Source organism: Globicephala melas, chromosome 2 (assembly GCF_963455315.2).
Source record: "Globicephala melas chromosome 2, mGloMel1.2, whole genome shotgun sequence".
NCBI lineage: Eukaryota > Metazoa > Chordata > Mammalia > Artiodactyla > Delphinidae > Globicephala > Globicephala melas.
In genome coordinates this window covers 145,062,195-145,086,552 of record NC_083315.2, presented here as the reverse complement: position 1 = coordinate 145,086,552, position 24,358 = coordinate 145,062,195, and the positions used below count along the sequence as shown (strand labels likewise).

The 24,358-nt window shown below is 54.3% G+C and overlaps 1 protein-coding gene across 2 annotated transcripts in view; it reads right to left on the bottom strand.

The window, feature by feature from the left end:
• Positions 1–23,300, bottom strand: part of PLEKHD1 (pleckstrin homology and coiled-coil domain containing D1) — a 35,582-nt gene extending 12,282 nt beyond the window's left edge. Inside the window, exons 1-8 of one of the 2 annotated variants that reach the window (XM_060294944.1) lie at positions 22,644–23,300; positions 21,943–22,040; positions 9,061–9,154; positions 8,648–8,737; positions 8,341–8,417; positions 7,395–7,486; positions 6,357–6,409; positions 1,152–1,246 (exon numbers count right to left, since the gene is read on the bottom strand). In XM_060294944.1, coding sequence (XP_060150927.1) covers positions 1,152–1,246; positions 6,357–6,409; positions 7,395–7,486; positions 8,341–8,417; positions 8,648–8,737; positions 9,061–9,154; positions 21,943–22,040; positions 22,644–22,685 — 641 coding nt within the window. In that variant the 5' untranslated portion in view covers positions 22,686–23,300. Of the gene's footprint in view, positions 1–1,151; positions 1,247–6,356; positions 6,410–7,394; positions 7,487–8,340; positions 8,418–8,647; positions 8,738–9,060; positions 9,155–21,942; positions 22,574–22,643 lie in introns of those variants that run through there. The other variant, XM_030855355.2, reaches the window with a different exon arrangement.
• Positions 23,301–24,358: the final 1,058 nt, after the last annotated feature.

Sequence of the window (24,358 nt, the reverse complement as noted above, 5' to 3'; positions counted from 1 at the left end):
ATAGAATTGAATCCAGCAAGGAACCAGAACTTGTGCCATCAGCGTCAGGCATGAGTGAAATGGCAGCTCGCCCTCCACCTCCTGTTGCTGACAGTCCTTCAGCTCTACCATCTCCCACCTCCCCTCCCTCCTCCAGTCAGTAACTCTTCTTGCCTGTTCACTCAGTGCCAGCCCCTGTATGCCAGTTGTACTGTACTTTTCAAGGTACTATGCTGTAAGATCGAAAAAGTTTTCTTTATTTTCTGTGTTTGTTTTTTATGTATTATTTGTGTGAAAAGTATTATAAACCTATTACAGTACAGTACTATACAGCCGATTGGGTCAGTTGGGTACCTAGGCTAAATCTGTTGGACTTACAAATTGGACTTAGGAACAAGCTCTTGGAACGGAACTCGTTCATGTGTAGGGGACTTACTGTATAGATGTCTGGGTCCTAACTTCAGCAGATTCTAATCCTCTTAGATGATTATAATATGCAACTGGGTTTGCAAACCATACACAGACTAAAGATCCCAAGGGACAGACATCATTAGCCAGAATGTGAAGAGACTGTGCAGGAAAGACAGGGAATGTTGAGGATTTTGGCCAAGGGCACCTCCAGACCAGCCTGACTTGTCTGCCCCGGGTAAGGGAGGTTTGCCCGAGGCAGGAGGGGGTCATTGCTCATGGGGATTTCTGATTGCACCTGCCCATGCGTCATGCTCCAGGGTGCAGAAGTGGCTCATCGGTGTGGGGTCTCCAGCTTTTTCTGGGCACACTCCAAGGCCCGGAGCATTGGGAGGACAGATCTAAACCAAGTCATCAAGCAGTAAGGATCTCCTGGGGGGAGGCCTCTCCAGCCTAATGGGAAACATGGGTCCTACATGTCCTAGCCTGGGTGCACCTTGCCCCCGCCCCATTCCCCCAGGCACCACCACCACCTCTTATTTTTTTTATTATTATTTTTTTTTGCGGTACGCGGGCCTCTCACTGCTGTGGCCTCTCCCGTTGCGGAGCACAGGCTCCGGACGCGCAGGCTCAGCGGCCATGGCTCACGGGCCCAGCCGTTCCGCGGCATGTGGGATCTTCCCGGACCGGGGCACGAACCCGCGTCCCCTGCATCAGCAGGCGGACTCTCAACCACTGCGCCACCAGGGAAGCCCCACCACCACCTCTTGATCTGCTCCTGTTCCATCTTCAGCTCCTGTACCACCTCCTCAAACTGCTGCTTCTCGGCCTCCAGCACCTGGTTCAGGCGCTCAAGCTCCTGAAGAGAATCAGAGAGGAAGAAAAGCGTCACAGGCAGTAAAGGGCTCCTGAGGCCAGGAAGCCCCGCTCTAACCCAGGGGACCCTCTGCGGTTCAGCACAGTCTGCACCAGACCTGGAATTAAGCCCTGAGGAGCCCTGGTCCCATTCAGTGACACACAGTCTCAATGACACCGAGATCTGTGATGAACTGGGCTCACTTAAAACACACTTAGAATATATATGCATACGTGTGTGTGTGTGTGTGTGTGTGTGTGTATAGAAATGAATCACTTTGCTGTACACCTGAAACTAACACAACATTGTAAATCAACCATACTACAATAAAAATTTCAAAAATAAATAAAAAATGAAACAAAACAAGAACACACTTAGCATGCTGAGCTAGGGTTTAGAAAGGATCCCAACATTATCTCCTGCGCCAGGATATGATGATAATTCTAGATGTCTGCTCCACTGGGCAACTCCAGTCACTCGCACCCTAAGGCGTGTTGGCTGGCCCCCAAGCCCTGGAGGGAAACGTGTGTGTGTGTGTGTAGATTTCCATTAAAGATCCCTGGCGTGGCACCTGTTAGAAGCCGCAAAGGAAAGCTATTCCCAATCCCAAAGTCAGAGAGTAAAGCCCTTTTCCTCAAGGCATCTGGGAAACAATGAGCACAGGTGGCTGCAGCCTCCCCTGGACTCACCCGCAAGGGAACAGTATAGCCAGAAAGCCCAGGACAAGCTGGCCCGGGGAACCAGACCAGTCCCTTCAGGATTGCCGGCGAGCTCAAGTGTTTTCCCAGCAAGCAGGTGCCCCCCAGGGGTTCTGTTTTCCTGGGGTTCAGTGGCAGGTGGTATTGAGGGGTGCACTTCAAGCCAAGGGTGGTTAGAAGCATTCTGTGACAACTGTTTTGTTCTTCCACATTTTACGCTGTGGGAGGATATTATTTCTAGATCCACTTTCTCTCTCATCTTCTAGCTCCAAATTACGCCCTCATTCTTCACCCAGGGGCTTTGTTCTCAAGGAATGGAAACCCCACCAGGGGGTGGGGCTGCCTGTGGGGAGAAGTTGCCCTTGGCTGAGGAGAATCAGAGAAGGAATAAAACCCAAAGGAAAGGGAAGAGTCCGATTAGTGACCCTAGAGTCACTAAAACTAATGTTTTCAAAGAACGTTCAATGACATGGAAGACTGCTGAAGGTACAGTGTTAATGAAGGTAAAATGAAAGGTATCATGAAAAAGGCCATAAAACTGAATATCTGATGTGATCCTATTATGTTTAAGATATATATAAGAATATTATATAGGAAAAAAGACCAAGGAAAAACACCAAAAAGTTGACAGTAGGGGCTTCCCTGGTGGTGCAGTGGTTAGGAATCCACCTGTCAATGCAGGGGACACGGGTTTGAGCCCTGGTCCAGGAAGATCCCACATGCTGTGGAGCAACAAAGCCTGTGCGCCACAGCTACTGAGCCTGCATTCTAGAGTCCGTGAGCCACAACTACTGAGCCTGCACTCTGGAGCCCGCGAGCCACAACTACTGAGCCTGCACTCTGGAGCCCGCGAGCCACAACTACTGAAGCCCGTGGGCCTAGAGCCCGTGCTCCGCAACAAAAGAAGCCACCACAGTGAGAAGCCCGCGCACCGCAACGAAGAGCAGCCCCCGCTCGATGCAACTAGAGAGAAGCCCACGCGCAGCAACGAAGACCCAACACAGCCAAAACTAAATAAATAAAATAAATTAAAAAAAAAAAAGTTGACAGTAATTACCGATCAGTTGTGGGGTTAAGGATAAAATATGTTTTCTTCTTCATGTTTTCCAAATTTTCTACAAAGAGCACGATTTCTACCATTAGGGGTTAAAGTTCTATATTAAAGAGGAAAAAGAAAGAAAATCTCCTTCCTGGTTGCTCCCTTCCTTTCCACCTTCCATTTCATCTGGGTGATTCTTAAATGAAGCTGATGTCCAGGTAGAGCCTAAGAATGCTGATGGGAGTGGAACACACAACCTGTAACTGAAGCAGCCAGAACTTTCTGTTCACACGGCCCAAGGCGGCATGAGTGTTTGCGGCACCGCTGCCATGACTGGGGTCAGCTAAGACCCCCTACAGCTGAAGGCTTTCTCCACCACATCATGCTTGTGCTTCTGACTTTTTTTTTTTCTTCTTTTTTTTTTTTTGCTTCTGACTCTTGCACCTGACTTAAGTTGCCAAAGTATGAGGTTGGAAAGAAGGCACTAGACGGCAAATTCCAGCTCCACGGAAGGAAGAGCTTCCAAATAGTGGAGCAATAATGCAAAGGATACCTCCGGAGGTAGTGAGCTGCCCATGCCAGAATCAGGATCAGTAACCATCAGGGAGGTCAGCAGAGAGCCTCACCTTGAAAGGGGCCGTCCTTTCCAGCTCCAAGAGTCTGAGTTCTGACTGGGAGCACCCCGCATGGCAGGAACCCTGCCTGACTTGGCCCTGGGCATTTCTGATTTCCCATGTGCCTGCCCACATGCAAGGCTGAGCTCTCACAGTTCAACCAGAAAAGGGAAGGTAGGCAGGCTGCCCTCCTCCAGGGGATAAGAGTGATGATAAGGGAGCCAGGGACAACTGAGGGACCTGCACCCAAGGAACGGCATTGTCTTCTGACCCCAGGGCAGAAGAGCCCAGGATGGTTCCCTTTGAACTCTCAGCTCGTACCCCAAGAGTTCCCTGCCCTTTCTGCCAAGTGGAGGATGTCAGAGCTGCACCATCACACAGCGCGTATCTGCACAGGCCTTACCGGTCCACAAAGCACTCCCTGGCTTCTATTTCACTGAGCCCCTCAGCAACCTGGGAGCTCGTCAGGCACAGCCATCGCTCTTACTGGAGCACCACAGAGCCAAATCTGTCCAAGGTCACACAGTCAGTGATAGACTGGTACCAGACCCTGAGTCTCCTTTTAAACCAGACTGCCTCTTGGAGACCAGAGAATCTTCAGCTTCTCACTGGGCCATTGTACCAAATGCCTTTCTAAGTGGCCCAAGCAAGGTACTCCCAGACCATCTCTGTGACCTGCAGTGGAGATGGGAAGGGTGAAGGGGGCAGGTGGGTCCATAATATAGATGAACAAGTTAAGGAAGGAAAACCCTTGACAGAATGACTCCGTGAGTTCTATTCCCAATCTAGAGCACACAGCTGACACCGGAATGAGAACCCGAGCACATCCTCTCCCTCCTGCCAGCCCAGAGCAGCCTTTACCAAGGTGGACCCAAGCTGGACCCAAGTGAGTCTTGTTCACATTTTGTACCCAAAACCCAGGACGTTCACAGCTGGCAGGTCTCCTTCCTTCAGCGTGCTATGGCTTTAAGCAACGTCTGTGAGCAGTGGGTCTCTGCTGGCCTCATTTCCTGGCTAAAGACCTAGATAGAGTGTCTAAATTTTCCTCGGGCTGACTGCTGTCCCAGATTTAGTCTCTCTGATGGATAAGTCTCTCTCTCTCTGCCAGCGGCTGTGTCTGTCACTCCATCCCATCCCCTGGCTTCCTAAATTACCTGCTTTTAAGTTGCTGACAACCCACCAGAAGTCTCACTTTTCAAAATGTGCAGAACTGTATGAAGAAAATGCCAAACTCCTAATGTGGGAAGAGCCCAGATGACAGCCCGGACCCAGCAGCCCACACGCTGCGGGGCGGGGAGAAGGCTCAATGCCGTCATGGTGCCAATCCTCAGATCCGTGCGGTCCTAATACAAATCCTCAACAGATTTTCTTTTCTGTTTGTCTGGGTTTGGGTTTTCTGTTCGTTTGTTTGTTTTGTAATTGACAAAATGATACTGAAGTCCAGCTGGAAGAAAAATAGGGCAAGAATATCTGATAAATTTTTGGAAGAAGAAAAATGAGGGTGGATTGTCCTCAAGATGTAATGTAAAATTATAAGAATCAAAAATATTCATTCATCAAGTCATTCCACAACATTTATCATGCACCCATCCTGGGCCAGGTGCTCTGCCAGGCCCCGGGAGTGTTTGGGGTGCTACAGGGCCCTGATGCTTCTTGACTGTCGGGCCCGTTTCTGAGCCCAGTGACGGGTGGTTGGAAAGGGTGGGGAGTTTGCAAGAGTCAAGTCAGAGAGGCAGGCACTGAGCCCAGGCTGATGGGCCCAGCCCTGGACTTGCCTGGGAGAGACAAGGAACAGGAACCAGGCAAAGAGAAGTGGACCAAATCAGGCCCTCCCTCTGCAGGCACCTCAGGGTATGCCACTCTGGGGCAGTTCAAGTGCAGGATGGGCTAATTAATGATCGTAACACTCACAAATGTAGATGTTCATTAAGCATGTACTATGTGCTAAGCACTTTCTATGTAACACCTCACTGAATCCTCAAAACATCCCTGATAAGATGGGTTCTATTATTATCCCCATTTTCCACATGAGACTATTAATGTTCAGAGGGGTTAGGTAACTTGCCCAAGGTCACACAGCCAGAAGCAGTGAAGGTCCAATCCAGACACAGGCAGCCTGACTTGAAGTCAGCACCGCTAACCACTACCCTACCCTGCCCTTCAGGGGTGGTCGTGATTTCTCAGAACAGGCAAGGCCCAGTGCTGCATGGAGATCCCAAACGGCATGGACTTCAGCAGCCCCCGTCTTCAAATGAGGCAAGGGTCTCCTTCACGCCACAGCCTGCCCCCAGCCAATGCTTGGCCTCCTTAGAACTTGTACGTTGACATTTAGAGGATGAAGGAACCTCTGATATCATCCAACCCAATCACCTTTATGGTGCCAGAAGCCCCGCTGTGGATGAGAAAGGCCACCGCAGCCTCCTGTGAATATCACCAGTGACAAGCAGCTCATTACCTCCTGACACAGCTTATAAAATTTTTGAATGGCTCTTTCTCTAGAAAGTGATCACCCACCCTTTTTATTGTCCTCCCCCGCGACTGGCAAGGAGAAATACACTTCTTGCCAAGAAGCAACAGCAAGTCCCAAGCACTGTCATCTCATTGGCCTCCCTGCTCTGCCCGTCTGATTTCCCAGCGAGTTGTCTGGGTGCCCATCTCCCCTACACCACTCCCTAATGCCAGGAACACAAGTCAGTACACTGTGGCTGTGAAAGGGCCCACAGAGCGGGAGGCGGCGGGGAGCAGCCTCGATGCGCCCCTACCTCTCTCTGCTCCCTCTGAAGGCAGAGTTCTTCAGTCTCTTCCATCAGTTTGTCTGCCAAAGCAAGTACACACGCTGTCACGAAAAGCTCACTCCAGATCCAGTCCTGAGGGGTCAGTGCCTGCGATCGCCTCCACCACCCCCAGCTCCTCCCGAGGAAGAGGTCGGCACTGCCGTGCCCAGGCCAGAGGGGGTGGGGCAGCTCCCGGGGATGGACGCTCCACACTGGCCTGAGCTGCTACGCTCCCGTCCCGGCACTGTCCCTGCTTCGTGCATTCATAAGACAATGACAGCTCATCTTTGGAAGCTCAGGTGGGTCTCTGCACCCCCGGGTTAACCTCTGTGCTGGTGTCTGGCTAGTGAGGCAGGGCAGGTCCTGGGGGCAGAGGGTGTCTGGAGCAGGCAGAAGGGAACCAGTGCTGGGGCCCCACTTGTCTAAGCAGGGGAGAGGGTCCCAGGCAAAGGACCGACCTCCCAGGCTCACCTCCTTCTTTCTCAAACAGAGCATGCCTACCAGCCAGTCAGGAACAGAGGGGCCTAGAACCTTAAAGTGGGCTGGGGGTCATCACTGGGACCAAGTCCAGACCTTTGGGGCCCTGGGCAGGATAACGTCAATTCCATTAGTGGGACCCTTACCGCGTGCCTGACACAAGAGCTTCCAGGCGTTTTCTTATTTAACCTGATCCTCATCCCACCTCTAAAAGCTAGGAACAAAAATGTCTCCATTTTAAGGATGAGGAAACTGAAACTTAGGCTGAGCTGCCTAACGATACACACAGCTGATGGATAAATGACAAAGCTGGGTCCAGAGGCCAGGCTCCTAACCACCTGCCTCCTGCCTCCTGTCACGCTGGCCCAGAGGACATGTATCACGCCATAGAGCCCTCCAGGCTCCGAGCCAGTCTCTGGCTCCTCATAGCCTGCTAAGCCCCACCCAAGACACGCTCTCTCAGTCCTGCATCAAGCCCTGGGCTGCAGCCCCCGGCCCTGAAATGCTACCGTCAGGGAGCCTCAGTTTCCAGCCCATCCCTCAGCCAACCTAAATACTCCTGCTTCTCCTTGGCCAGCTGCAGCCCCTGGGCCTCTAGGCTTTTGATCATGGCTTCTCCCAGCTGGGCATTCTTCCAAGTCCTGGGGAGGGAGGGCAGATGGGACAGGAGAGAAGAGGAAGAAACACAAAATCGTTAAAACAGAAGGGTGGAGGAGAAAGAGAACGTGCATGGTGTGTACTCGTCATTCTTTCTCCTCCAGAATCCCAGCTCGCATTCACCTCGGCACCCGCGGCTCTGGGCACGCCACCAGCATCGATCAGTTACAGTCCCCGGAGGCTGGCCCAGGCTGCAAAGTGGGCCACCGTGGGCTGGGCCAACAGAACTTTGGGAGCAGGGAAGAGATTGCTTCCTGGACTGCTTTCTACACCATTGAATGCCCACCACCTGGCACAAGGCCTGGCATGGGGCAGGCACTCAGCATTATTTGTGGAACTAAAAGCACGACCCAGCATGAATAGGCAGGGGCTGGGACAGGGCTTTGTGTGCAAATGGATAGAGCTGGGCTGGAGGTTTCTGTGATCTGGACTCTGATGTACAAAGCACCAGCTCTGGTCTGAGCTAGGGTTAATTATGGGCCTGGGGAGATGAGACGGGTGTCAGGAGGCAGCCAAATCCTCCTAGCGATGCTGGGTTTGGTCCTGAGAGCTGGAGACAAATGGTGCCCACGTCTGCCACCTGTGACGCTAGACAAGCAAACTCACTTTGCTCAAAGCTCACTTAGGAGACCCCCCAAAGATGCTCGAAATCTGGTCTGTCTCCTCTCCCCACAATAACCAGCTCCCACAGCCCTGTCCTCCCCACCCTGCCCTCTCCTAGGATGCTCAGTGCCCACCGGGATCCCAGCAGAGAGGCAGGGAGATCAGGGTCGGCACAGCCCACACCCTTTCCCCTTCTGGACCCTCAGGCTGACCCCTCCTGCCCGTGCGCACTTACACCTTCCCAGACTCCTGCAGCATCTCCAGCCACTGGGTCTGCTCAAACTCCGACTCGGCAGCCAGCAAGATGTTCCCCTGCCGGGAAGAGGAGCCACGGTTGTGTCTGAGAGGAGGCCACCTTGAGGACCATGGAGGCCACGGCCAGGCCTCTGCAGGCCCTGTTCTGCTCTCCCACCCGACATCCCCAAGTCACTGACACTCTTCCCAGGCCAGCCCGCTGGAGGGGTTGCCCTTAGGGAGCCTGGGGTCCCAGAGAAGCTGCTCTGCCCCTGCTGAGCCCAGGCCAAGGGGAGAGCCTTACTCACGTGGAAATCCTGGTGGGAGATTTTCATGGCATAGGGCATGCTGGGCTCTTCCTTAGCCTCCACCAGGCAGCCCCCCAGAGGGATGACACCCTGAGAAAGAATCAGAAGAGGCGCCCACCCCCATGCCCCCGCCCAGCGCAGGTCACTCAAGGCCTCTGGGAGCCTCAGCCGCAGCCAGGTGCTGCCCAGGGCCCAAGAGGAAGCCAGGCCAGAACCTCCCCAGAGGGGGCACTGGAGGGTGGGGACCCAGGTCAGGAGGGGTCCAGGGTGGCTTGTGCCCCCAGAAGGACTTGTTTTCCAGACTCGCTGACCAGAGCAGGACAACAGATGGTACCCTACCCTCAGAGGATGCCAGCCCCCGTTTTCCCCACTGGGCCCTCCCCCGTTGTGGCCCTGGGGAGAGGCCCCCTCACCTTAGGATGTATATTGAAGTATTTGTTGGTTTCAAAGCTCTTTTTTTCACTCTCAGAGTAGTAAAGAAGAAAGCTCTCTTTGATGATGAAAAACCTATAGCAGGAGGTGGGGAAGGAGGGGCAACAGGAGAGAAGGGGTGAGGTTTCTCGGGACGATAAGAGTGACCTTGAGGGGCCCACGCTGACATGGGGAGCCCCTGGGGACACCAGCTCAGACTCATCCTCACCAACTCATGTGCCACATCCGGGCAAAGGCCTCAGCTGGTCAGTCACCCACCAGCAGGCAGCCCAACCCTGGCACCAGTGGAAGTGGGCACAAGAGGCCTTCAGTGGCTTCCACAACCGGCTCCTCCAGCCCCCTGAGCCGCCACACAGGGGGTATCTGTGGTCCTTCCCCTCAGGTACCTTCAGCCCCGTGAGCCGCCACCTTGGTCCCTTAGGGTCTACCCCAGGAGAGGCAGAAGGAGGGCAAGAAGACACAGGATCCCGACAAGTGGTCCTGAAGACTGGCAGTCAAATGGGGTGTGGGTACCAGGCTGGTGAGGCCAGGCCTGCCGCCTACACGTGACACCCGCATTGCCTCTGGGCTCAGCTGCTCCACAGCCTCCTTCTGGGATGTGGGTCTAACTTAGGATCTCTGGGCCCTTGGTGCTTTCTGACTGATGCCCACAGCTGGAGCATGGCCTAGGGACTCTCACAGACCTCGTGCTTGGAGCTGACTAGGATAAGACACCAGGTGCCCTCCAGGGGAAGATCCAATTGGAACTGAGAGCCCCGAGGCTCTGGGACACTCAGAGTGGCTGGCTCCTTCCTCCCAGGGCCCCTGCTAATGTCACTGTTGGAGCCATGGGACTTGGGGGAGCCAGAAACAGCGCTCAGATGGGCTCATGACAGCCAACAGCATGAGTCTCCCCGGCTCTGTGTTCAGTGACACCGTACTGGTAGCTGATATCAGTCATACTGTGAGTATTTACACCATGAAAATCCTCAAATGTTCCAAAGCAGTGCCGCGCCCCACCCCCCTCCCAAGAGAGCCAGTTGTTAAATATTTATCAGCACATCACTGGTTGGACACACCCTCTTGGGAGGGGCTTGAAAAGTTGCTGGCGAATCTCTGAAGGTGCTACCAGCCCTGGGACCCTTCCTGAGGCCGCGGCTACCGCGGGAGAGTCGCTGGCATGGCTGACAGCTACCGTCTCACCTCCCCTAGGAAAGGAGCTCAGCTCTGTCCTCTGCTGTGTGCCTCACCCCAACCACGTTCTTTATTTGCACCGACCCTCTCTGCCCAGCCAGATACTGAGGGGAGCTGTGGACCTCAGCGGTGACATACTGCTAATGCCAACTCTTCCCCCAGTGGAGGAAGAGCACACGAATACCACCCTCTGCGGAACCGCAGGCACCTCCTGGGCCCCCCAGCACCTGACCCCTGCCCACCTTCTTGGCCTTCCCACCACTTCTGCCCCTCAGCCTCTCTGCTCGAGGCGAACACCGAGCTCACTGCCTACTGAGAAGGAGATTGTGCAGCTCTCCCAGGAGTGCCCACTGGTTGAACCTGCCTCACCCTTGGTGACCAGCCCAGCCCACACTGCCGTCGGAGTTCCTCCCGCACTTGCTGACTGGCCATGAGCTTGGCACTTAGCTCCATAGCCACACCCCGTGTGCTCATCTTGTCTGGAGGGGACACTGGGCTCCTAGAGGGCGGGCCATGGTCCCTCAGTCCTGTGGGATGAGAGAGATGTCCCCAGAGAGTTGCAAGGGCAATTCAGAGTAGTTAAGAACACAGACCTGCCGCTTCTCAGCTGCGGGGCCTTGGGCAATAAGCTCACCTCTCTGAGCATTGTGTATTCACCTGTAGGATGAGGGTGATAATACCGACCCCGTCTGGTTATTGCGAGGATCAAGTGAGATTGTGCTCATCGCTCTGCCAATTCACAGAAGACCCAGGACAGGGCTGAGTGGCGCATTCCCAAGGTCCCATTACCCACAGGAAAACGGGAGGCAGCCACCTGCTGGGGACCCTTCTCCTCCCTTTTCAATGGCTTCTGAAATACTGCTGTGGACTGAACTGTGTTCCCCCAGATTCATATGTTGAAGCCCTAACCCCCAATGTGAGTGTATCTGGAGATAGGGTCTCTGGGCGGTAATTAAGGTTAAATGAGGTCAAGAAGTAGGGCCATAATCCAACATGACTGTGGCCTTCCAGGAGGAAGCATTTGCTCTCCCACTCTGCCACTTGAGAACAAAGTGAGAAGGCAGCCGTCTGCAAGCCAGGAAGAGGGTCCTTACCAGAACCTGCCTATGTCAGCACCTGATCTCAGACTTCCAGCCTCCAAGAACAGTGAGAAAATAAATTTCTGTTGTTTAGCAGAAGGGTTTAACAGTTCGACTGTTTACTCAGTCTGTGGTATTTGCCTTCCTGATACTTCTGGAGCACCCTTCTCACTCAGAGCAAATCACTGTGTCAGGGGTGGATGTGGGTGGCAGGTAGAAGGTCTCTAGACACACGGGCAGGGAGAGAACGGGGCTCTGGAGGCAAACAGTCTCCATCCCTCAAGCCACAGCCTCAAGCAAGCTCCCAGCCTCACTGAGTCTTTCCTTCAAAGCTCCTCTATAAAAAAAAAAAACAAAAACGCTCCTCTATAAAATGCGGGTGCAGATATCTGTCTCTTGGGGCTGATATGAAGATACATTCATTGATTCAGCAAAGAATCGCTGCACTCCCACCTACGCCAGGCAATGTTCTGGGTGTTGGGGATAGAGCTGTCGACAAGAGACATGCAAATATCTGTCCCCATAGAGCTTATACTTGAATGAGTGTGTGTAGTGGGAAGGCAGATGGTAAATAAGTAAGAAAGAAATGCCATGTACTAGACGTCGATAAATGCTATGGAGGAAAATAAAACAGGGTAAGTTACGGGGTGAGGGGTGAGTTGGGGAGGTTTTGATATTAAACAGAATGGCCAGGAAGAGCCTGAAGGTAATATTTGCGGAGAGGTTAGTTCCAGGCAGAGGAACTGCAGGTGCAAAGGCCCTGGGGTCGGAAGTGTGCCTGGCTCTGGAAGGAACTGAGGCTGCAGCATGGCTGCAGCAGAGGGAGCCAGGTAGAAAGCAGATTGTGTAAGAGCCTGTTGGCTACTGTAATAACATTAATGATAAAGCTAATGTTCACTTAGCACTTATCCCAAGCCATGCCTTATTCCAAGCAGTTACCTCTGCTAATTCATTTAATACTCACTATTATCCTATGAGGCAGGTGTCTGCGTTTCTATGGGCAGAAATGAAGCAGAAAGGTGACACAACCCGCTGAAAGTCAGACTGCTAGTTGTTAGAGGCTGGTTTTTCCTCTAAGAGGGACGGCCACTGAGGGTTCTGAGAGGGGTGACATGATCTGACTCACACTGCAAAAGGTTCAGCCTGGCTGCTGGGCTGAGAACAGATTGTTGGCGGGGAGTGTCGGGGAGGGGGGGAGGCACAGGGATCCATTAGTGGCCACAAGAGGGGCAAGAAAGGATCCGGCGGATAAAGGCCCATAAAGTCCTCCGCACTTGTCTGCCACGCAGGATGTGTCCCCAGATGTCACGGCCCTCCTCCCCTTGCCCTCTGAAGGAGGGCACAGAGAGGCAGGGGAAAACGGATGTCCAGGGTAGCCTTTGTTCCACGCCAGCCAGACTTCAGCAGGCCTCAGGGCCCCCATGGCTGCAGGGGCTGTGAAGGGCCCATGCGCCATGCGTGCCAAGACTGGCCCTGTTGCAGCTGCTGTCGGTTTGGTTTGGGTAGGGGTGAGGGTCACAGGGAGGGGAGCCGGCACGGACCTGGAGGAGGAGGGTGACTCCCTGGCTGGCAAGGAAGAGGATGGCCCAAGAAAGGGCATATTTGGCAAGCACACTTCGAGGACCCAAAGGGCTGGCTTTGCTTATAACTCCGCCTCAGTGCCTGCCCACTGCTCCAGCTGATGACTCAGGCTTCACCTCAGCAGGTGGGGGCCCAGGGCCTGAGTGCCCCTGCACAGAAGGCCACTTCCTCTTCCTGCCCCTTTCTCCAAAGTCCCCTTACTCCCAGGCCTCTCATTCTGACTGCAAGCCAGGGGCCGCCTCCTTCTGGGCCTTGCAGAGTTGGGCTGGCTGAGTAAGGGTCGGAGATAGTCACTGATTACTTAGCTGTTCTCATGTACTGGCTTCCATGCAGAACGTACGTATCAGTATTGGATCCATGTAACAATCCTGGAAGGTAGGGCTTTTTGCTCCCATTTTACAGATGAGGAAACTGAGGCTTAGAGGTGAAGTAACACATGCAAGGTCACACAGCCAGGGCAGAGGTGGAGCTGGGACTGGAACCCAAAGACAACAGCCCCTGCTTCTACACCCACACCACACTGTCTTGGGAGCTACTCTGGTCTTCGTGCCAGCACCTGGGCAGGAAACAGATGGGCCAAAGACAGTAGGTGTTAAGGCTGGGGTAGCCAAGGGTCAGAGCTCTGCCACTTACCAGCAGTGTGACCAGGGCAAGTCCCCTGATCTCTCTAGGTCTCAGGTCCCCCAGAGTAACTTGAGGATAATAATAGTACGTACATCTCTTAGGGCTGTCGGGATAATGAAATGAGTTTGTTCACATAAAGACTTCGAACATTGTGAGACACATGGTAAATATTCCTTAAGTGTTTACTTTTATGACTACTATTTTATTTATTATTATTAGGTTCAATGTCTGCCGCAGCCTCCCCTGACCTCCTTTCCCATTTGTGCTCACAAAAGCTCCTCCTGGCGGGAGCTCTTGGCTCCAGCCCAGCTGGCCAGCTCGCCATCCTCCAAACACACAGCACTTTCCTGCATTTGCCCTCCCTCCTGTCCAAGGCCCACCCTTCTATCCAGGCCAACTTCAGTCCTGGGTGAAGCTTTGCCTCCAGTCCTAGCCCTCAGGGCCTCCCTGTCCAGCCCCTGTGCTGTGGGGAAGCCCAGAGAGTGTGCGTCAGTCTGTGTCTGGGGGGGTCAGTGTCTACCCTGGCTGCCTCTTCTCTCTGGTTTTAAAGAATTTAAGTATTTTCACCTCTAGACTAAGGAGCATTTATGAGGTACCAAGACACTCATTTTTCTAAGTGTTTTATTGACATTATCTCATTTAAATCTCTCATAACAATTCTAAGAGATGGGGGTGTTTGTTTTTCCATTTCACTGGTGAGGAAACTGAGGCACAGAAAGATTCAGCAACTAGCAAAGGGCAAACTGGGAACTCAGCTCTGTCTGCCTGTTACTGAACCAGGTTCGTTTGCCTGACGCGCAGCAAGCCAAATGCTGAGAGGCCGAGGTTTGCAGCAGAGACAGGGGCATATGTGGAGTGGCCGGTAGCTCCTGTTATGTGTATATTAATACCACATTGGCAGTTAAAACCTACTGAGAGAACATTAGACAACTTGGCTCCAACAAGGGTCATCACGAGAGCCTGGATCGATCTCTTGGGAAATATCTTCTTATGGATCCCATCAGGAATAAGGTCGATAATTGAGGGATTTACTTAAACCGTCATTTTGTATGTGCTTGCTAGGACCTATACTCCTTCTTGCTAAAACTCTGTACTTGCTCTTTGCCACGCACGCTTAAGCCCCAAGTTCTAATCCATACGATGACCAATCAACATAAAGACCCAGACCACCACCCCACCCCCCGCCAAAAAAAGAAAAAGAAAAGACCCAGACCCAGAGCCTTGGTCCCATGTTTGCAATGAAAGGCAAAACAATTCCATTGCTCAAATCCTCTGCAGGCCTTCGCCCCTTAACAGCAGAAAGTAGGCCTCTTCCCTCAAGACTGAGGAATTGGATCAAAAGATAGGGGAGGACTGAAACTGTGCCCCATAGGGTTCAAAACCCATAACAGAAACTGGTGACTCACAGAAACTCTCGAGCTTGTCTTACAGAACTGCAGATAAGGGAAAGGCTTCTTTAAAACCCCTCTGCTTGTAACACAACGAAACCTGCTGAAACCGGAGGGACCCAACCCGGCAGATCCCAGTCTGCACAGAATAGACTTGCTTGCCCCGTAGGTGACCTTTTGACGTCACAGCCTCAAATTCCCCCACGGTTCATACCAAACTCACCTGGAATTTGCACACGGGTCCCATGAAGAAGTCTGTAACTCAGATACGCCTGCGCAGAACACCTCTTTCCTCACCTCCTTCCCTCCAATCACCTCTCCCCATGCCTCAGACCACCCTGTTTGTTTATACCATAAATACCCCAAGCTCCTTGCCTTCCGGGAAGACTTATTCTCCCGTCTCCTCACTTGGCTGCCTTGTGAATAAAACTTCCCTCTGCTGTAAACCTGGGTGGCTCAGTGCTTGGCTTGCTGTGCGTGGGGCAAACAAACCTGGTTGCGTCACATGCTGACAGAGCTCAGGTTCTCGAGTGCTGTGCTCTCTGATGCCTGCCCCTCATCGCTGCACTTGTCTCTCCTCATGGCTTCAGACCTGGCATCGTTGTTTGCCTTCTTAGAGCTTCTCTCTGCAAAGTGATTGTAAGCTCCTGGCCGGCTCAGGTCAGACAGCGCGAATGAATTACCTGGTACAGCCTGGGCCCTGGGGCTTGATGATTTCCTGCCCTCAGGGAGCAAATGCAGGAGCGAGAGTTGTATAAATCAATAATTTGAGAACTACTCAATGCTTATCAAGCTCCTCGTTTGTGCCAGGCACTGTTTTAGTAACATCAGAATGTTTGTTAACTACTCATTCCTCACGTGAGCTAGATGAGGTAAGTGGAGAACAGAGAGGTTAAGTAACATGCCCCAGCTTACACAGCTGGTAAGTGGGGAGCTGGGATCATTACAAAGCACCAGGGTACCCTGTGACGTGGTAAGTTTGTATGAGACACCGGAAGAGTACAGACCAGTAAGCAACAAATGGTTTGGGTGTCCAGCCAAGGGAGTGGCAAGTGAGAGGAGGTGACAACTGAGCAGGGTTTGGAAGAATGAATAGGAGTATCTAGGAAACTGAGAGGAAGAGGAAAGGGGAGATGCATTCCAGACAGAAGCAACAGCAGATGCAACGAATAGTGTGTTCGAGGTTATCGGAATATGTCTGGCATTACTGGCAGGTAGGTGCCAAAGGGGTGGGCAGTGGTGTGGGAGGAGGGAGAGTAGGGGGTGAGTCAAGGTCAAAGAGACAAGTGGGGACCAGATCAGGGTGGGGCGTGTGGTCCTTGTGAGAAGGTGGGGCTGCTTCTTGCAGATGAAGGGAGCTGCCAGTGGGTTTCAAACAGGACACTTGTGAGGTCAAATTGCAGTTGTAGACATGGTGACGGTGGCTTTGAGGGCTCCACACCCCGGCAAAGGTGCAGATTAGAGTTATTGGTTATAACAGAGTTATTGGTTATTGCTGATAAGAATCAGCAGGGCTTGTTGAATAGACAAGAGTGGGGAGAGCAGAGTCTGGGATGACATGAGGGCCAGGCCCTAGCATGGGTGACAGGGTGGACACAGGTGCAATCCAAGCTGAACTAGGGAACCTTCCTAAGCTATGCCTCCACCTTTACTCCCCTCCTCAGTGCTCTGAAGGTTGACGAGGGCTCAAGCAGAGCTTGAGCGCTAACATAGGCCTCACAGTCGATCCAGCTGGAAGTGAGGGAAAAAATGTTACTTAGACCCACAGGTACCTTCTAGGCTGGGTGGGTCCTGGCAAAGAAAGGCCCATCTACTCTGCCCGAGCTCCTTAATGTTTGGAGATGCAAAAGCCAAGTGTGGGCGTACGGGCTGGAAAGGGCTTTGCATCACAGAGTGAGAGAAACTTGGAGTTGGGGGAAATCCTGGAGGGCGGTGGGGAGGAGGGGTGATGGGAGAATGCAGAGGCGAGAGGATGCAGGCAAGTTGCACGAGCCCCGGTCCTACAGGGTCAAGAGATAGCAGTGAACAATCCCAGCTCTGATGCTAGTGAGATGCGGTGCCTGGAAAGCTCGAGAAACTAGGGAGCTGACCCTCAGCTAGGTGCTTGCACCTCTGGGATTTAAATGCCTCCTCCACCCTGCTCTTTGCCGAACCTTCCCCTCAGCACAGTCTACTAGACCCCCAAAGACCTTGTGTGGAGGCTGGTGAATCTGTGTGGCGGGGGTGGGGTGGGCGCGAAGACGGAGGAACGAGCCGGGGTCCGTATCTGCTAGTGCAACAAGAAGCATCTACACTGGGCAGCCAATTCATCCAAAAACAAGGAAACGAGAGCTTAGAGCCCCTCGGGGATTAGCAGAAACCCTGCGCAGGCTTTACACTTCCTCAAGTCTTCCTGTGGGATGAGACCTTGGGCCAGATGTCTCACTCTCAAGAGGGCAGCCGGAGCCCAGCGGACGTGCGAGCTGCCCATGGGTTACGTTTCACGGGAAGGCGGGATACGCAGCCTGGCTGCCCCTCCTTCCCTGGGCACAAACGTCCAGCACAGAACCAGCACACAGGCTCCCCCATCCCTGAGCCCCTCAGGCGCTGAGAACGGGGGTGTGGGGTTTGAAGCCAGGTAAACCCTAGAGCCAGGGAAGGACAGCTTATCAGAAGTGTCCCTTTCAGAAGTGACAGAAGGAAGGTAGAAACGACACAGCCCTCAGTGCGTGTCCCTTTTCATTCTTTCCGGGTGGCCTTGTATGCTCGGGGGATGCTCATCCTGGCCTCTGCCGCTTGCCTGGCTCTAGGTCTGAGATGACAGGACAGGAGGAATCCTGCCTGTGACGTATTGATACATGGGTGATGACAAGTTAGGGTTTAGGAAGAGATCATCAAGTCCAAGGGGCTCCAAAACATGTGAGGATTCTTCAAACAACACAGTGAAGACGAGCTTACTAGGTCAAGCAGATAACCGTGCAAAGGCACTGGGTGAAATGGGAGGGGCCTTGGAGCCCCGCCTTCTCTCCCCGCCCCCCTGTGGTGGAGTCGAGGCACTTGCAGAATCACCATGGAACAGAGTTTAAAAGCCACAATTTGATCCATTTCCATTCTGTGGATGAGACACTGCCAGCCAGCGAGATGTGACACAGCCATGCCTCGGCCTGAGTCATGCGCTGGTCACCGGCAGAGCTGGGACTGGAACTCAGAGGTCCTGCCTCTAAGCATGGGTTCACCTGCCACCAACGGCCACAGCTGCTCTCAAAAGAAACGGCTTTATATTTCCAAGTGTTGGACATAAGGAAGTTGAATTGCCTGAAAGGGTTCTGGCCCCCATTTTCAAACAGGCCATCAACAGCCTCCACTGCCAGCTCCCTGGGAGGGCGGGGAGAGGAAGAAGTGTGTCTTGTCGGCACAACCAACTCCTTTAACTTTGGTGCAGGAGAATCAGCACAGGACCGCAGTGAAGCCTGAAATAATGGGTGTTAATTTCATCTTACAGCTGTGCTGCGATCCGGAGAGCGTACCCATCTCCTTAAGCTAAGGACTCCGTGTAACCTCGATACCACCACCTCAGAAGGGGCAGGGTGCGATGGACAGAGGGGTCTGGGGAGATCCCTGCGCTGCCACCTAGCCACTGCCTACCACCAAATGCTGTCCTTCTAAAAGAAGTTTGGAGAACACAAGTTGATTAGAAAAAGAGGGGCCTGCGGGCGCCCTCCAGCTGGGACAGAACAAGCAGAAATGCTGCAGCTGTGCTGGGGGGACACCTCCCAGTCAGCTGTGAGAAACGCTACATGAGCCAGAAAGTGAGACCAAATCCCAGTGTCACTAGCGTGAGGCAGAGCCTAGCGCATGGAGGTGATATGCTAGCTCTTCCCCTCAGCCCTTTGGGACAGCTCAGTACCGCAGTGTCACCTTTAGGAAGCGGCGCTCAGAGCCAAAGATGAAACTCCCGGACCCAAATCTCTGTGTGAAGAAAGTCTCCCCAGGTCTTTTTGGTATGATGACCACTAACTGCGCAGATCACCTCTCCACACCTGCGCAGGTTGTGGCCTGAGATTTGGGAAATCAGGCCACTGTCTCCATGGTTTCCCTGGCACTCCGTGGACACCGTGAGTCTCAGCTCCCTGAGGCAGGATCCACCGATGTTCCCCAAGAGTGAGCTGCTGCTGGGCTAGGCTCAGGGCCCACTAGTCACCTTACACCCGGGGGGCTGGGGGAGGAGGGACGGGAGTGTGGACGCTCCTGCTGCAGGAAGGAATGGGCTGGGCCCGCCTCATCAGGGGCTCCAGCCTTGGGAGGTGTTAGGAGGGATTTGGGAGAGGGACTGGAATGCCGGGGAAAGTATGAAGCCCTGAGAGAGAGCTGGCCTGTCTGCTGGACCAGCCCTACCACGGGGCTGACACCAGCCAAGGCAGAGATGCTCTACTCCCTTCCTCCTTGTCTCTGAGCACCCGCATCTCCACTGCTCACAGGTTAGGGGGAGGACAGAGTCATCCACCTTGCCCTCTAGACACTTCTTCCAGATCCTCTTATCTCTGCTAAGGAATGTTTTTGATTCCTTTCTCTTTTCGTTGTTCATGGAAAACTAGCTGACCCTTCAGCTCAAAGGCACCTTCCCGCCCCGGGAAGGGCAGGACTGCTGGGGCACCAGGAGCTGGAGGCACAGCCCCGAAACACACCCTGAGCGGAAGAGGTTTTACAGAACCCAGCTGGCCGCAGCCGCCGCCATCCTGCCCGTTCGTTATTTATGTGGCTTGGGAGCCTTTCCAGGGCCTCTCCTCTTAGCTGTCCCCCTCCCAGGGCATCGATCGCCCTAATGGCAAGGCTCTGCAGCGGCGGGCCTGAGCGGCCCCTTCCAGGCCTTCCTGCGGCTGCTAATTAGCTGGAGTCCACAGACTGCACTTCACAGATGGGGAACTGGGACCCAGGGGCCCTGCTGGGCGTTGAAAGGGAGCTACGCTTAGCATCATGCCTCCCCCATCCCAGACCCTCTCTGGCTGGCTGTTGCTGATCCAAGGCTAAATCGCGTGTGTGTGTGCGTGTGTGTGTGTGTGTGTGTGTGTGTGTGTGTGGCTGGTGTGTTCCCAGAACTGTGAACATGGACAGAGGCCTAGAGTGGGCAGGGGGAGTCTTTTCACAGTGGCAACTCCAGAATTCCCACAAAGGAAGGGAACAGAAGTGACAGTCTCCTTGGAAGGGGGCTGTAGGGCTTGACTTTGCAGGGCATGTATGCTGCTCTGACTTGGATTGGACGGTTTCTGAGTGGCTGTAGGGGTTACTGGTGGAGCTCCTTGGGGTGGGGGCACTACAGCTCTCCAAGGCCCCCTTGGCTCCATCACTGTGCTTTTAGCTGGAGCTTTTGTCCCCAACACCTCCTAGCCCTGGAATCAACTGTAGCTGCAGGGGCCAGGTCCCCACACCTGAGGGTTGCAGACCCCTAGCATTTACTAGGGATGCAATCAGGTGAAAATGCCTGGAAAGAGACATCTTGGATGTCTGGAGGTAATACCAAGGACAGCAGCCAGACCCAGTGGAGGAGTGTGGGCTGCCTGGAGCAGCTGAGGTAGAAGTGGTGATGGGGCCACTCTGCTAATGGTTCTTAAATTTATAAGCGGCCTTCCCATCACCACTCGGGTGCCCTGGTAGAGACAAGCTTGCTCCTGGCGCCCGGGAACTGCAGCTCAGACAGCACAGCCCTGGAAACCCCTCACAAGATGCTCTCCATGCTGCCCCAGGCCTCCATTCAGGGGATCAGAGATAAGCTGAACTTTGGAGGAACTCAAGGAGCCTACATCCCATTAAACCCTAGAGTGAAATCCAGCAGAACTAACAAAAGTATGCGAAACCAGTTATGTAAAACACCATCTACAGCTCCGTTTGTTCTGTGGTCTTGCAGACATATTAAATTATTCATCAAAACAGAACATCAGAACCAACCACTACCATGTCTCCGTGAACTGTGTTCCTGGGAACATATGAAGCCCCCCCTGCTCAGGGGCAGACTCATAGTGTGGGTTGGGAAGGGGCATCTAGACACAATCCTAGTTTCCTGGGCAGGATCATGCCTCCAGGGAGGGGCCAATCAGGGTCTGAGTTCACTAGGCCATTCCATAGAAAACCTCAGAACTGAGATGGGCTTGTCCAGAAGGTGTCCCATTGCTCCTGAAACCAGCATTGGGAGCTTCCTGCAAATTCAGGGCTGTGAACTCCCCCTTCCTCCAATACCTTCCAGGCTCATTTATGAGTGGAAAATAGCTACTGATGTCTGGGGAGTGTGGCCTCTGAGTTGGGACCAGGAAGCTGATGCTGAAAGACCCAGGCTGCTCTGACCTTCCCAACCACTCCTTCCAAGGGATCCATCCTTCTAACAGGACCAGTCCATCCTTTCCCCCACTTTCCTCAGTCTCTGCCCCATCTCCCTTGAAATATATGCATTTCAAGGGACAGTTGGAGGGGCTCCTAGCATCACTCCTCCAGGGGTGGGCACAGAGCCTTCTAGGCCCTTCTCCTGGCCGGTGCCTTTCAGAAGCTCTCTTAGTGTATGTACCAGTTGGGGGTAGGCGGAAGTGGGGGGTGGGATGTAGGACACCCATGTCCCACCTTAAGTGCACTTCTAGAAGCCTGGAGCAGGGGAGTTGTGAAGATGATGGAACCCAGTGGGGCCCCCAGGAGGCTATCTTTGGCTGGAGACAGGGCTTCTTCCTCCGCAGCAGCGTATGGCCCAATCTGACCCAGCTGGGTTCCTACCACGGCCACGCTCTTCAGCCCACACCCACTCTCCCCAACCCGACTTAAATCCATTCTGCAGAGAACTCAGCGGTCCCACCCCAGCTCGACCAGCCTCGGACAGAGATGACCCAGCCCAGGCTAGGATCCACATCTTCCAGGAGGAGCCAGCGTAGAGTGAAATGGGCCGAGGCCAAGGTCACAAAGGAAGGCAGAGGTAGGACGGTAATGAAGGGTTTGGTAGGGGGTCCTTCGGCCCTGGCTCCCTCCCCCGGCGGTCCTCACCGGGCGCGGCAGGGGCACTCACCGTCGGGACCATTTGGCCGACGGCCTCCCGAAGGGCCGCTTCCACAGCACACCATAGAGCTGCACTTTGGTGCTGATGTCCAGCGCGTCCGAGTCAGCCTGCTCCAGAGACGGCGAGGGCGACACCGAGTTGGATTTGGACGTGAACATCCTGCTTCAGCGGGGCTGCCACAGCCGGGCCCACCCCAGCCGGGCCCACCCGCTCCCCGGGGCCGGCACGGATGCGGGGCTCCGGGCGAGGGCGGGCGCGGCGGGAGGCTGCGGGGCGTCGGCGTCGGCAGGCGCCTCCGGGCGCCGTCGGGGCGCGTCGCAGCCGGCGGAGACGCGAGGCGGCTCCGACCGAGAGCTGCTGCGTTAAAGCGCGCGGAGCCCGGAGCGCCGCGGCAACTGGCGAGGGGCACGCAGCCTGCGGCTAGGGCTCGGGGCTGCGCCGGGCCAGGCGGGAACTCGGCGGGGAGGGAGGCTCAGCCTCCAGCCAGCAGCATCGCCCACCCGCCTCCCTGAGACAGCCCCAATTCTAGCCCCAATTCTGGTGGCCCCGATTGGCTGGGCGGGGCAGGTGAGCTAGCTGGAGGCCGGCCGCGAGCGCCAATCAGTGCGGGCGCCGGCGGTAGGGCCGGGCTCCGTGCGTCCGGAAGGTCCCGGCGGGTCGCGCGGCCCCGAGACTAGGCCCCAGCACTTCCCCACCCCCACCCCGCGTACCCATTTCTCCCCCGGGTTTCCTCTCGGTTGCAGCGCCCACATCGAAACCGGGAACACGTCTGCTTTGTGACGGGCTTGGAGTCACTGCTGCAGATCCCTACTCGCTCTGGGTGGGGGAGAGCAGATGACCGGGCTTGGAATCCCACCTCAGTCCTTACATGACTCCGTGAAGCTGCGGTGAGCCTCAGTTTTCTCTCCTGTAGAGCGGAGACGCCTGTACCTTCTCAGGCAGGGCGGGGACCAGGTAAGACTTCAGCCAGTGCCCGAGCGCCCGCCCCGAGAGGAGGCTCCATCGGGGCTGTCAGCCCCTCCCCGCCTGCTCTGCTGGGTCTCACTTTGTACCACCGCTGCCGCGCCCGGATCGGATTTCTTTTCCCAGAACTTGGCTGCCTGCGTCGGCATTTGGCACTCAGTGCCGATCCCGAACGGTCAGTGCAGCTACTGTCCGTGATTTATCTGCACGCCTGGCCCGTGCTCCCTGGGGCCTGGCGCTCCATCCACTTCCGCTCCTCTCGGCGCCTCTAGATGACCGTCTCACTTTCCGGCGGGTGCAGACGTCTGTCCTGCCTCTGGGGACCGCCCGCGGAGTGGCTCTGTTAGCATCGCTGCGTGCAGGCACCGCTCCAAAGGCAGGGAAGTGAGTCTGCTCGGAGAGGCAGCTGGCTGGACCACGCGGCAGTCATCCTACTCTTGGCCGCGGAGTTGCAGGCCATCTCTGGACAGTCAGGATTCTTCCGCGCGCTTGGGAAAACCACTTACCCCCTCAGGGGCTCTGATGCCTAAGCTGTAAGATAAAGACGTCAGATTGGAGCGGAAGTTTGCAAATAGGTAGCCTGAGTGCCAAATCACTTTATAGATAGACGTTATTAATTTGCTCAAGCAAAAGTAAAAACTTGAGGTTTAATTAAAATATGACAAAACGCACAGATCTCAGGTATTTATTTGATGAAGTTAATTTGATGAATGTATACACCAAGCCACCAGCACCCAAAGCAAGCTGCAGAACATTTCCATCGCCCCAGAAAGTTCCCTTATGCTCCTGCTGGCCAACTTCCCATCCTCACTCCGACCCAGGCAAAGCACTTTCAGACTCTTATCAACATTGGCACGCCTTTTTAAAAGTTGAAAATTTTAATGTCTAAAATGGCATTCTCTACAGAGCAGCCATCCCCTGGAGTCCTTTGCTAAGCCTGCTTCGCTCATTATTACCTGCCTGGCTTCTCGTTTCAGGCATTTGAATTTGTGATCCTCACTAGATGCTCCTCCGAGGCCTTCCCAGGCCTAACACGTTATGAGTCTAGTTAAGAAGGGGCTTAATAAAGGGCTTCCGCACCCTGGCACCCTTCCCCTAACCAAGTCTTGGGTTCCCAAGCCCAGGCAACATCCTCTTGTTTCTCACTGTCCACAGGGGCCCATCTGAATTCCCTTGTGCCCCTCGTGGTTCATGTTTCCCTGCAGAACATCTCAGGCACAGCTCTAACACAGGGTCCAGGGCCTGGGTCCACCAGGTGGGAAGAGACAGGACTAGGAAGATGATGAGAGCCCATGGAGAGCATACAAAGTGGACACTTCACACTTTGGGAGGTTATTTTTGACACGTTTTCATGCTTGGAAAACTTGCCACTTTAGGAGTTTTGTTTTTTTCCAGACGGAAGCTAGAACACTTGGGTCACAAGCTTGTGGTGTGGAGTTCACTGGTTGGGGCACCAGGACAG